The sequence below is a fragment of the Prionailurus viverrinus genome, chromosome E1 (assembly GCF_022837055.1).
Source record: "Prionailurus viverrinus isolate Anna chromosome E1, UM_Priviv_1.0, whole genome shotgun sequence".
In the NCBI taxonomy this organism is placed as follows: Eukaryota; Metazoa; Chordata; class Mammalia; order Carnivora; family Felidae; genus Prionailurus; species Prionailurus viverrinus.
The window spans coordinates 12361453-12374827 of NC_062574.1; the positions used below are offsets into that span (position 1 = coordinate 12361453).

General features: G+C 50.4%; 1 protein-coding gene across 1 annotated transcript in view; it reads right to left on the reverse strand.

The window, feature by feature from the left end:
- The window catches only part of USP22 (ubiquitin specific peptidase 22), a 45136-nt gene that overhangs the window by 9591 nt on the left and 22170 nt on the right, over positions 1-13375 (reverse strand). Inside the window, exons 3-8 of the mRNA XM_047832579.1 lie at positions 11194-11307; positions 9309-9410; positions 8441-8610; positions 7260-7407; positions 4968-5073; positions 1839-1997 (exon numbers count right to left, since the gene is read on the reverse strand). Coding sequence (XP_047688535.1) covers positions 1839-1997; positions 4968-5073; positions 7260-7407; positions 8441-8610; positions 9309-9410; positions 11194-11307 — 799 coding nt within the window. The remainder of the gene's footprint in view (positions 1-1838; positions 1998-4967; positions 5074-7259; positions 7408-8440; positions 8611-9308; positions 9411-11193; positions 11308-13375) is intronic.

Below are 13375 nucleotides of genomic sequence, written 5' to 3' on the forward strand. Positions count from 1 at the left end.
GGTCATTGCTTTTCCCACCCACCTGCATGGTGGGCACACGACCTAGGCTTGACCAGCCGGATGCCCGTCATTAGGCCTCGGTATCTGGAAAAATCATACTAAAGAGGCAAGTGCAGGAAGAACTTGTACTGTCAGGGAGCAGCATCTCAACTGCACCTGAGGGCAGCCGGCCCAGCAGCGGGCTGCACCTTCCGGATGCTGGTCGCAGAGCCTCTTCTGGAGACCACCCGCTTGCTGAGCAGGCTTTTCTTTAGCCTTCCTGTGGATTCTGCGAACTCCCTGGTACCTTTACCCGCTTAAGCTCGCCACAGTCCATTTCTGCCGTCTGCCGCCGCGCAAGCCCTCCGGCCTGGCATACGCGGGCACGCACTCACTCGCGTGTCTACGAGACGCCCATCGCCACGGGAGGGGCCGCGGGGGCGCACAGAGGTGGTATGAGGCCGTCTCCTCGGCGCTGGGAAGACACAGCACGTAAACGCAGCAGAACTGAGAGCAACACAGAGAGTCGGAGCCCAGAGAAAGGGGGACACGGAAACCTAGAAAAGCGACAGGCCCATCTCAGGAAGGCCTTCGTGGTCCCGCTGAGGGTCCACCTCCTCCACAAAGGGTTCAGGGCACACAGTGAGCGCTCCCTCAGGCCAGCTACAGAGGGGTGACCGCCTCCTAGCCGCGCCCGCACTTGCTGAAGACTCAGGAGGGAGGGTCTCTGCAGCCACGGAATTACAAACGCCTCCGCTGGCTTCGTCATCTACTCCCATAGCGGAACTGGAAAAGGGATCCTTTGCAAGTGACACAAACTGGAGACAGATGTGCTCCGCCTCTTCTTGGCCACTCGGGCAGGGACCTGGCTCCGCGGCACTCCTGCTCCCGACCTGGCACTCCCTGTGCATCTCAGCTTGCCGAGTGCTCCCTCCCTGCCTCTGCACTGTGGGCAACCTTCCAGTTTTACTGAAATTCATAACTAAGTTCAACGGAGTTGTAAAGACTCCCTTGGAAAATGGTGGGGTTTTTTGCTTTGAGCATTCGCTTGTTGTCCAAATTACAAGTCTGATGCCCCATTTACATCTGGACCTATCAGTGTGACAAAGCCGATGCACTGAAAATTCTACACATGCGCCTTTGAGCCTGCTGACGTACAGGGCAAGATAAATGCCAAGAAGCTTGTCCCTCTTTTTAAGGAACACCTCCGCCCAAGAACGTATCTACAGCAACCTTTAATTCAACAAAGGTTGTCGAACACCAAACTCAATTAAAATAAAGCGTGGGAAGGGCTTCCGTTCCACAACATTGCAGGTGACACCAGCTACCTTAACACGTTTCACAGCAACCCTGCCCTAAACCTCAGCACTTGTCGAAATCGGTGGTGTGGTAAAGGGACACACACACCACCACAATAGGCTAATCGCCTCCAGGAAGGGCCATGTGCCACAGCGGGGGGCCAGACTCCGGTGCAGAGCATTAGTCCCAGAAGGTGAGGGAACTTCAACTTCAACTTCTGCTCTGTGGCTCCCTGTTAACGGACACGGGGCGGGGCGGGGAGCGGGGGTAAGCAGCCGTGCCACACACAGGCTACAAGCAAAGCCGGCTGAATGGAAATCTCTAGTCATCGTGCAAACAGGTGACAGACCACGGGAGCCACCTGCAGGCTGTCACATCTTTCCTTGTTGTCTACACAGGACATGTGAATAAAAATACTACTGGGGCCCTGGGGTAGCCCTGAATTTATCAGGACTTTACTCTGACCAACCACTACCCCAAAGAGCCTCAAGGCAAGGAGAGACAAGTGCCTGCAAGGAGAGACCACTCTTCTCCTACAAAAGCGCGGGCGGCTTTCTTACCTTCGCAAGCAGTCCGTGAGCGTAGTGGTTCCCGCTACGTGGCTTTCCCCATTCACCACGCTGCCCTCGCTGCCTGGGCTCAGGGGCCAGAACGGGGTGGAAGAGCCAGGCAGGTCTAAACTGATGTCCCAGAAGGGGTCGATGGTGGTGGAGACTCCACTAGAAGCAAGAGGAGATAAACGCAGAGGTGAGAAGGGACAGCCATGCACCTTCAGGGGCACCCCCTGGCGGACGGCACCTTGACGTCCTCTCACAGCTCTGCCCTTTCATCCAAAGGGCATCGAAGGTCAGAAAACCCACTGAGTGCCCCCACACACCACGTCCTGGGCCCCCAAGGTGGCCCTACAGAGGAACAGCACGTAAACCACTTAAGGCAAAGGTTGCTCCTAAAGCAGCCATTTCCAAACCCAGGAGATCATCACAATCATTTTGGGGTTTTTGTGAAAAATAGAAACTTCTGGGCCCCACGTCCAGAGACTCTGAATTGGTGGATGTGCGGCCGCAGCATCTGAGAACCGCAGAATGTTTGCCTGGGAGCTGGAAACCGCGGGCCTAGGTGGAATGGAGACATCAAGCACACCTAACGTGGAGAGAACACCGACCAGGCACAGCCCCACAGCCGGACAGCGGCATTTAATGCTCTATTTAACAAAGCCGGTTCCCTCTAGTGGAGAGGTTTATTTTAAAGGACACAGAAAGGAAACTCACAGACTGGAATGTTACTACAAATATTTAAGCAGGGTATTGGGGCCCCTGGGTGGCTCAGTTGGTTAAGTGTTGAACTCCGGCTCAGGTCACGATCTCATAGTTTGTGAGTTCGAGCCCCGCATCAGGCTCTCTACTGTCAGCGCAGAGCCTGCTTGGATTCTCTGTCTCCCTCTCTCACTGCCCCTCCCCAGCTCGCACTCTTTCTCTCTTGCTCTCAAAAATAAACATTAAAAAAATAAAATAAAATAAACAGGATATTAATCCGAGACAACCTCCTGCTGAAGGAATTCAGCAACAGAGAGCCAACGAGGAGGTTCTTCAAAACTGTAAGTCTAGGGGCACCTGGGTGGCTCAGTTGGTTGAGCGTCCCACTTTGGCTCAAGTCACGATCTCACGGGCCCCACTTCTGCTGTCAGTGCAGAGCCCACTTCAGATCCTCTGTCTCCTCTCTCTGCCCCTCTCCTGCTTGCGCTCTCTTAAAAATAAATACAACTTTTAAAAAAGAAGGAAAAACTGTGAGTCTAAACACTGCTTAGAGCAATGGCCCACGATGACACAAGCTGTGTCACAGAAAACGGGGTTCGTAACAGGCAAACTGTTCCCCTTCTGGTATCTAGTCCATCCTATACAAAGTGCAAGTGGTAATCCCATAGGTTCTGAAATAATTTTAACGGATCATGACTAGGGTTTTTTAAAAAACTGAAAAACAAACAAACAAACAAACAAAAAAAAACCCAGGAGCATGAGCTGAGGTCGAAAGGGAGGGTTCCTGCAACCTCGCCAGCCAGTGCCTTCTTGAAGCTCCTGGAAATAAAAGCTCTGCATGCCAAGCAGAGGCTCCAGCTGTAAAGAATCAGGGACGCTACCCTGGAGAAAATGGAAAAGGAAACCGTAAAATGAAAAGCAACCCACTCTGGAGCACGTGTGCCAAGGATCTGCCGTGTGCGCCCCAGCCCCCCCCCCCCCCCGGAAGGCAGGGCTCTTACTCAGCTCCTGGTGTCAGGGACACCGGAGAGCAGAGATGGGGGAGGGAGGGACACAAGAACAAAGGTGGCCTCAGCACAAAGGGCCGCTGGTCCCTGGGGACCCTGCTCTGGACGACCTGCTAATGCGCATCTTCTCTACTGGAGCCATTTTATCTCAACACATCTGGTGACTTGGCTGCTTACACCGAACCTCTCCTTCTACGATGGCATATGACGCAGCCATGAGAAAGAATGAAATCTTGGCATCTGTAATGACATGGATGCAGCTAGAGAGTATGACGCTAAGCGAAATAAGCCAGCCAGAGAAAGACAAACACCCTATGACTTCACCCCTACGTAGAATCTGAGGAACAAAAGAGAGGAGCGTAGGGGAAGGGGGAAAACAAAAGAGAAAGGGAAGGAAACCACAAGAGACTTAACTGTAGAGAACTGAGCATTGGAGGGAGGTGGGTGGGGATGGGGGGTGGGCTAGATGGGGGATGGGTATTAACTAAGGAGGCAACTGTTGGGATGAGCACGGGGTGCTATGTGTTAAGTGATGAATCACTGAATTCTGTATCTGAAGCCTACTTTACCATGCGTGTTAACTAACTAGAATTTAAATAAAAACTTGAAAAAAAAAATTATAAATTTCGAGAATTGTACGTTCCACAAAAGTAAAAAGTATCAAATCAAAATTATCGATCTAAAAAAATAACAGAATCTGCTTCACATCTGCTTGCTGCTGCAGATGCTCCTCTATAAGGACCAAACGTTCTTTTTTTTCTCTTTTCATGTCTGTGTATTTTTGAAGGAGTGTGAGCAGGGAAGGGGAAGGGAGGGGGCGGAGGATCCGAAGCGGGCTCTGCGCTGACAGCAGAGAGCCCGACACGGGACCTGAACTCACGAACTGTGAGATCAGGACATGAGCCGAAGTCAGATGCTTAACCGACTGAGCCACCCACGTGCCCCACCAAACATTGTATTTATCCGCACATCACCAAAAAGGCGCTGTGGTGGCACCAACTTTTAGCTTTAAATATAAAACTTTTTAAGTTTGAGAGAGAGAGTACGCATGCGTGCACGCACACACAGAAGGGGCGGGGTGGGTGTGGGGGGAGAAAGAATCCCAAGCAAGCCCCACGCTGTCCGCGCGGAGGCCGACATGGGGCTCCAACTCATGAACCACGAGATCCTGACCTGAAACCAAGAGTCACGCTTAACCAACTGAACCACTCAGGCGCCCCTCTAAGTGTAAAACTTTTAAAAACCGTGCAGAGCACAGCAGTTTCGGCGGCTAAACATGTGCCACGATGTTCAACAAGCAGCACCCAGAGTAAAGTCGGCCTCACCGACAGGCCCTGGGGTCCCACATCACGGTCTGGCCGGCACGGCCCCGACAGCTTTCCGTGTTCCAGAAGAACTCTCGGTGCAGTGCGGGACGCCTCGCACTTACTGGCAGACTTGGCAGGTGACGTCCGACTGCAGTCCGCCCGTGAAGATCTGGTCTATGATGCAGTTGCAGTGGTTGGGGTTGTTGGCCTTCTTCCCGTTGTCATCACCTGGGGAAAGACCGCAGCTGCGTGATCTGCAGCTGTGCCCCCAGAGTCCGCACGTTTCCAGGAGCCACGACCCAAGGGGCAAGGCCATTCGCCTACAGAGGCGTGAGGAAGCCAGAAGTGCCGACGCTTTCGAAAGGGCACAGGAAGATACTTCAAAGAGGGAGACTTGGCGGGAAAAGAGGAAACAACCCGACTGGCTTATTCTCAATTCTCTTCCTTGTCTCCACTCCCTAAGATCTGCTTGGCTTCTACCTTGGCACCAAAATGTATCTAATGCCCAACAGCTGGGGAGACTCACGGATTCCCGTTTCCACGTATGGAATGACCAAAGAGTTTCGCGGTGGCGTGGCCCGGTGGACTGTGCCTGTGGCGAGCCCAGGGAAGCCCCCCCCTTCCCTGCGCTAGTCCTGCCCGGGGCCCTGACTTCAGGAAGTCCCTGGGCAGCACTCCTGCCAGTCTCTGCTCTTCTCGTCAGCTCCTGCTCTCCGGAACCTCAAGAACAGCTCTGCTTTCCTCCTTCCGATCGGTTGGACCGAGATAAGTACTATTCCCATCCTCTCTACTTCGATGTGTGTGCACATACAGGGGTACCAAGCTTACGTGATGGAGCACGGTACACATTAAGAAATACTGTAAATACATACCATGGAACTTTCATTCAACTAGACCATGGGGATAGACTATTTGTGCCTATCTATATATATATTATATATCAAAAAGGTTAAATTATTACACAGGAATAAAGGATGCGCATTACGTCTTTTGACAGCAAGAAGACACAGAGGAAAATAAGCCAAAAGACACCGGATGGTCATAACCACACAAAAGAACACAGTCAAGGGCATGGCAGGCCCGGCTAACGGGCCTTCCTGTGTGCTGTGACCTAGTAAGGCTGAAGGAGAATTCTGATGACCGTGCTTCTAACGAGAAGAGCCGGACGTTTCTTTTGACATGTGAAATGGAATCACGTCAGAGCACGGGATCACAATCACCGTATTGTGTTTTCGTCACACGAACGTTGTTTTAACACCAGTGCATGGTCAAGCAGTTGATTTTCAGGGTAGACTAATGCTGGTTACAGAAGTTTCCTGATTATCCTCAAATGCTTGGAATAATAATTTAATGATCTTACACAGTGGCTCTTTTCTGTGTGTACGCTGTACTTCGTGCTGGGAAACCAAACCCTACCCGAGCCACGAAGCACTGTTTATTAGGCTTCCCAGGCAAGCACTGAAAGGATCGTGTGTGTGTCTTTCAGGAGAAAACAAATTAAGTACACAAGAAAGCCAGAACCCAGAGCCGCCGACAGCTGATCGGAACAAGCCGCCTTATTTCAGGTTTGGCTTGCCTCTAAGTTGTAATGTGAGACAACACAGGGCATTTGTGAGGGCAGCTCAGTGACCGGAGAGAGGCTGGGAAGGAGCCGTAGGCGGCCGTTCAACAAGACCTGGAAAAAGTGGACTGTGCTCTTTAACAGAATCCACGGAAGAGAAAAAGAGCCAGTCAGGAATCCCTTACCATCAGCTGTACCAGCCGGGAGGCCACAGGTTACCCCGGCACACCCCAGCTACACCGGGGCGTGCTACCTGAACGGGCCGCATCAGCAGCGCGTGGGAACGCGTCAGGAACAGAAACTCCTGACCTCACTCTGCACCCAGCAAAGAGGAACACCAGCCTGCTGTTATTCGGCGGCGTGTTATTCGGTCCTAATCTCCCGTCCGCTGTCCCCTTCCCCAAACTCTCAAACCCCACACACATCTGAGACCCCTGGGGAGGCTGTGACCCTCTGGGGCTGGGCTGTGAGACAGAAGCCAAGATCCAGGGAGCTCCTAAGAGAGATCTGAAAAAGCCCTTGGCTGGACCCAAAAATGAACGTGACTCAGGGTCAGGGAAACCGCCAAGTGTGAAGGTCTGGTTTGTGTTCTCAGCTGTCTGGCTGTGTCAGAGCAATGACCAGTCCTTCTGGAGACCCGTGACGGGAGGGAGCCGGTTTTGAGGGCGTCTGAAGCATTTTTACAGGCCCGCTGCCACGCTCTTCCACCCCAGCAAGGTCAGAAGACGGCACCCAGAACGTTTCCTCCGCCCTTAGAAACAAACTGTGAAGAACCTCTTTGAGGTATTAACGGCTGTTTCTCACGGGAGATGAAAACCCCACCGGTCGCCGGGAGCTGGAGCAGGCCCCCCACCTTTGCAGTGCCGGTGCAGGACGTCCAGCGCCGCGATGAGGAATTCGTGGGCGTCCTGCTGCTCGTACCCCGCCAGGTGCCGGGCGTGGGTCCACACCAGGTGCAGCAGCTTGTACGGGATGTGGGGGGACCGGTGCCCAGAGTAAAACTGCTCAGACACACACACACACACACAGAGAAGGAAATGGGGGAAAAAAAAAAAAAAAACCTGTCAGGAATAAACATCATCCTCTGAACACAAAGCACACACGATAAAAAAAATAATTAACAACCGCCTAGAACTTCTTACGGCTACTCTGACAAAAAATGGTTCCAGTTTACTCCCCCACTGTGTTTATTTTGCAAACTGCATTTTTCTCTGGACTCACTGGACTTTTTGAATCCGTCCTCTCCCTTCCGTTTTCTACAGATAAGCCAAAATGAGGAATTAGGAGCGCCCGGTAGGCAAACCAGGGGGGCAGCTGCTGAGTGGGAGTGAAATGCTGCAGCAAAGGTACCGACAGAAACAGACGAGGCTCCTCTGCCGGACCCCGAAGTACATCCGGGTCCTGTCGACAACCAATGGGGCGGCCGAGCAACTTCAGCCCAGGCACGCTTTTTGGCCACTAGGTGCACAGCATCCAGCTCAAGGATACCTGAGCCCAGGCCTGAGCCCTGTCACGCTCTAAGCGATGGTCAGGGAGACAAGGACAGGCACGACCTGGGAGCAGCCTAGGATCCCAACAGGACAGAACCCGACGACAGAGACGTTCTGGTGAAGCACACTCAGGTCTGGCAAGGGAACAGAAGGTCCACTCTCCTCGAGAACAAAGGAGGGAAGCGGTGTGCGCGCCTACGTGCGCTGCTGTGAATCGGGACGGCAGACCCGTCCCCCAGAGGAGGGAAGCGTGAGATGCCACAGTATTTACAGACCAATGTCTTCCACCGGCTATGCCCCTTTCCAAGGGCTCTTTCACATCCTCCCAGCCAGCAGTGTGCCTCGAAGTGATGCCTCCGGTCCCCACCTAACAGTTCCCTTTGGAAAAGGGTGATGTTCCATAGCAAGTGCATATGTTAAATACTCGCTGTGTGAGGTTTCAGAAATCTGCTTCCCTTTATCCCGTCAGCCTTATTTTTTTTTTTTAAAGGGAGAATACAAGTGGTGACAGAAATGTTACATTGCCAGAGTCAACGGCGCTCACCTCCTGAAAAAGCGAGGACATCTCACACACCAGACACGAGCTGGGGCTCTGCATTTCACACCGGTGCCTGTCGGAGAGGAAGAAGTCCCGCAGGAGCGGCGTGTGGGTGAGAGCCTGGACGATGCAGTTCATGAAGCACGTGTTTCCAAGGTTGATCAGCCCCCGCAGACCTGGGCAGGAGGCAGACGGACAGCAGGGCTGACGGGCACTGAACTATAAGTCCCACTGAACCCCGATGGCACTGCTGTGCCTCCCTTTACATGTACATGCTCGTTGCCTTTCATGCATTCATTCAAGAGGCAAAAAGAAATGCAGTATTTTCCAATTTTTATGCCACTTTTATGGGAACTGTCCTGAAGAATGTTGACTATCACCCTACCCCTCACTTCAGCCGTTATATTTTGATAGAACTGCTCACAAATATTCCAGAACGATGGGAAAGGTCAGAAAGGAGCCTAACAAACAAAACCTATTAAAAAGTTTCTAAAATGTATTCTTGAAGTCTTAGAAAGCCCACAGAACCATCTCACACACATCCTTTTCTCTCTCACTGAAGATTATGTACAGCCTCCACTTGGTCAGAATAAACTTGAATCTTTTCCCAGGAGAGACCATCAGGGCCACGGGGCAGGGACCATTTCCGCCCATCACCATTAGGCACGTTAGGCCTACTGCAGCCCCCCACAGAGGACAGATGCTCCAGAAGTAGTTGGGGGTGGAGGGCAATTGATGGAATGAGTTATACACAGGTTTACAGAGAGCTGTACTATGAGGCCCACCTGTTTACATCTATTGTTAAACCCAGAGAAGCAAGCCTCACTGGCAGCGAGGACAGACGACCGGCTGCTCCAAACACTCGCCCACCTACCTATGGTGCAGTTAGAGGTGATCTTTCGCCTTTTCGGGTTGTGTTTCAGCAGTTCAAGCTCCCGTTTGGTTGGTTCCCAAGTTGAAAACTTCTCCCCAACGCCTAAGCGGATGGAAGACAGTTCCAGGCGCCATGAGCTCAAGTTTCATCAAGTGTGTTTATAAATAAAAGTGATGGTGATAGAATACTTAATCGGGTTGTATTTCAAAGCGGGGCATCCCATAACACGAGGTCTTTCTAGAACCATATTATATTGCAATGGGCTAAAAAGAACACTTAAAAGGAGTTTCTTTTAGAAAATGTGTGAATAAGCAGTTTCCCACGAGAAAGAAAGCAATACCTCCAGTTAATGCCACAGTCACGCTAATGCCAAGATGGATGTTTTTTCAAGGCCCTTAATCCTTGAATAGAGAGCCTGTAGCATCAGCCCTGGGGCGGGGGGTGGGGGGAGGCAGTGCTGCACTTGGCACTTAGATGAAGGCTCTCCCGTGAACGAGTGGGTCGACAGGGAGAAAATGCACTCGCCGTTTGAAAATACATGTCGAACAGCCGAAGACAATGGCGTAGATGCCACTAAGTGTCACACTTCATGCAAATACCGATTCACTCAAAGGTACTTGTTCCTTGCAACCTAAAATTTCTGCAAAATTTAATGAACTTTAAAAGATATCATATCTCATTGACGGATGGAATTGTAGAATGACTTTACGTAGAAGAGGTCGATTTTATTCTGGGACATGCACTTCTTAGCTCCTGTGCGTTAAATGTCCTTGTCAAAGAAATGGTATATTCGGACTTAGTGGCAACGTTACTAAATTTCTGAGAGGGAAAAGAGTAGGAAGTTGGTAAAGAGACTGTTCTTCAGAAACAATCCTGATCACTGAGAGCACCTGTTTCTATTGTTCCGCTCTCAAAAAATGGGGTTGTTTTAAAAGCAGAGCAATTGGGGGCGCCTGGTTGTCTCCGTCAGTCAAGCGTCTGACTCTTGACTTCAGATCAGGTCATGATCTCCGGGTTTGTGAGACCGAGCCCCACATCGGGCTCTGTGCTGACAGGAGGGAGCCTGCTTAGGATGCTCTCTCTCTCTCTCTCTCTCTGCCCCTACCCCACTCACACTCATGCTCGCTCTCTCAAAAAAAAAAAAAAGGCGGAGCAATTAAGGCCAAAAACTGTAAAACAGATATGTTCTCCTTGTGAGCAGTGATGAGAACTGTCACTAGTTGAGAAATGCTCACCAGCCACACGGGGTAAACTACACCTACTACCATTGAAACCTGTGAGCATCTGCCTAAAGAAAGAAAAACAAATCAAGGAACCAAAAAATACATCAATGAACAATAAAGAAAACCGCTGCATAATGTTTGTGTCCATCCCCGACAGCACCCCTTGAAGAGAGCCCGTGTGAGGCCAGGGAAGCGACAGCAACGGAGAACCCCACGCTGGTACCATAGCCACTGTGAGAGCAGAAAACATATACTGGTCTCTGCCCCGGGTTGCTGCCACAGAGCTCCCCAAACTCTTGTAACCTCCTACGTGATAAGAGCGTGAGCATTAGGAGCAGCTTCTGTTCTAATGAGGTGACTCTCGGTGGGTTCCTGGAGGCGGGCTGGTTGCCACAAAGACCCAGCCTCGATGAGAAGCTTGGAAGGTTCAGCTCCCTCCCCACGCACCTGTCTGGCCAGTCACCTGACCTGCCTCTCGCCTACAGGAGGGAGTGAGCAAATCAGAACCCAACCTGCAAAAACCTAGCTGCGATCCTAGCTCTCTAACACTCACTTTCTCCCTAGATGTTGGTCTTTCTCTTGGGAAGTTCTGCCCTTCAGACACACGAGGGGATGCAGGACTAAGAGACAAATCAGGCACACAAATCTAGGCCAAACCAAACCTTGCATTTTCCAAGCCTTCCGCTGTTCCTCTTTGGCAATGATTTCCATGTCTTTGTCGTATATGTAGTCCTGACACAAAAAGCAGTAGATCCCTCCATACATGAGATCTATGGCTGCAAAGAGAATGAGGGAAGAGATCAGATTTAATTACAAATGCACAGGTAATGCTTAAGGTCACAAATGAAACCCCTAAGTGTTTTAGACATTTCACTGTTTATACCATTTCCCTACTCTCGAATCATAGAACCCACCTGGTGCAAAATGATTGGTCCCTCCCATTCAGGCCTCTATCCCAAGCAGGTGGGGTGTATACTAAGCAGGTGTATTTTCCCCGGAAGTTCCTATGAAGGGCTGAGGAACCCAAGAGACGGGTCAACGTCCACATCTCACAAAGAACCTAACTCTCAAGTATCAGGACCTTCTGTCTTTTCTCTGAAAGAGTGGGGTTTTTTTAAACACAGGGGAATTTTATTTATTTATCTTGTAATGTTTATTTATATTTGAGAGAGTGAGACAGAGTGCCTGTGGGGAGGGGCAGAGAGAGAGAAGGAGACAGAATGAGAAGCAGGCTCCAGGCTCTGAGCTGTCAGCACAGAGCCCAACATGGGGCCTGAACTCACAAACTGTGAGATCATGACCTGAGCTGAAGCCAGGCAGGCGCTCAACCAACTGAGCCATCCAGGCACCCCGAAAGAGTGGGATTTAAAACAAGGGAAAACTTTCATGGAGTACGATCAGCTCCTAAGGATTCTCGGCCACCTGACACATAAAACCGTTTTACTATATCTAGAATTCCTACAGGATTACAAAAAGGAACACAACAGCTACCGGCCTACTCTCACTTCAAGGACACCTGTAAAATACGCTCCAACCAGAGAATCTTGACTTCCTGACCCACAGAGCTGACTGACTGCTGCTCTCACGCATTTTCTCAACCACCTCATCTATAGAACCCGGCCCTTAGTTACTACATTAGAAAGTAAGATAAAGTCCTTTAAGCACCTGGAAGAAAGGTACTATCTCCACTCAACAGTTAAGAAGAATTTTTTTGGCTGAGATTCACCAAGATGTTTGAGAGGCAATGCAGCATGGAGGCTTTACAGATTTACAGAAACTGGTATTAATCCTAGCTCTGCCATGTACCTTTATGGACCACTCCACTTCTCTGAGCCTCAGTTTCCCCTTTGGTATAATGGTGATAGTAACAGCACTAACACCTCATAGGTTTGTGTGGTAATTTTACAACGTCACAGTACACCTAGTATACGGTAGTGTCTTCATAAATCACAACTCTGATCACATTCCGTGCCTTAAGTTACGATGACACAGATCGGTAATACTGTGGTGGATCTCTGAAGTCCTCTGTAGCAGGTGTACGAAGGCTCAGTTTAAGAATCACAATCTACCCCTCGCCCCTCCCCGCAAACTGACAAAATTCCTACAAATCCTTTGAAAGTCCCCATCAAAGCTCTGCGGACAGCTCGGTTCCTCCTCAGCACTTCGTATTCCTTGAATGGGAAAAGTTCCTGGTGTGGAGATACCAAAGCCAGAGACAGACTACAATGAGGTGGTACAGAAATTTTCAGGAATGTAGAGACATTCGATACAAAATATGCCAGGGGTGCCTGGGTGGCTCAGTCAGTTGAGATTCCGCCTCTTGATTTCAGCTCAGGTCATGATCTCATACTTCGTGAGATCGACCCCATGTCAGGCTGTGCACAGACAGCATAGAGTCTGCTTGGGATTCTCTCCCCCTCTCTCTCCCCCACGTGCTCTCTCAGTCTCAAAATAAATAAATAAACATAAACAAACAAACCAAGTGCCAAGCATGCAACCAACAGCCCAACTACCAGCCTGGGGAAGGCATTTAAACATTTCAACGTGTGTTCAACTCGTCCTAGACAAGCTCTTCTTCAAGGCACCTTTCCACACCCTTTCCACACCCTTCACTCACTGTGTAAAATGAATGAGGTCAGCTGGGGTGCCAAGACCACTCCGTGGGGGAAGAACAACCTTTTCAACAAATGGTGGTAGGATGACCAGAAATCCAAAAACAAAAGAATGAAGCTCAACCCTTACATCATCTACAAAAATGAACTCCGAATGCATCAGCAACCTCAATAAAATGCTACAAGTATAAAACTAGTAGAAGAAAACATAGAGGCTAAGTCTTCATGACCT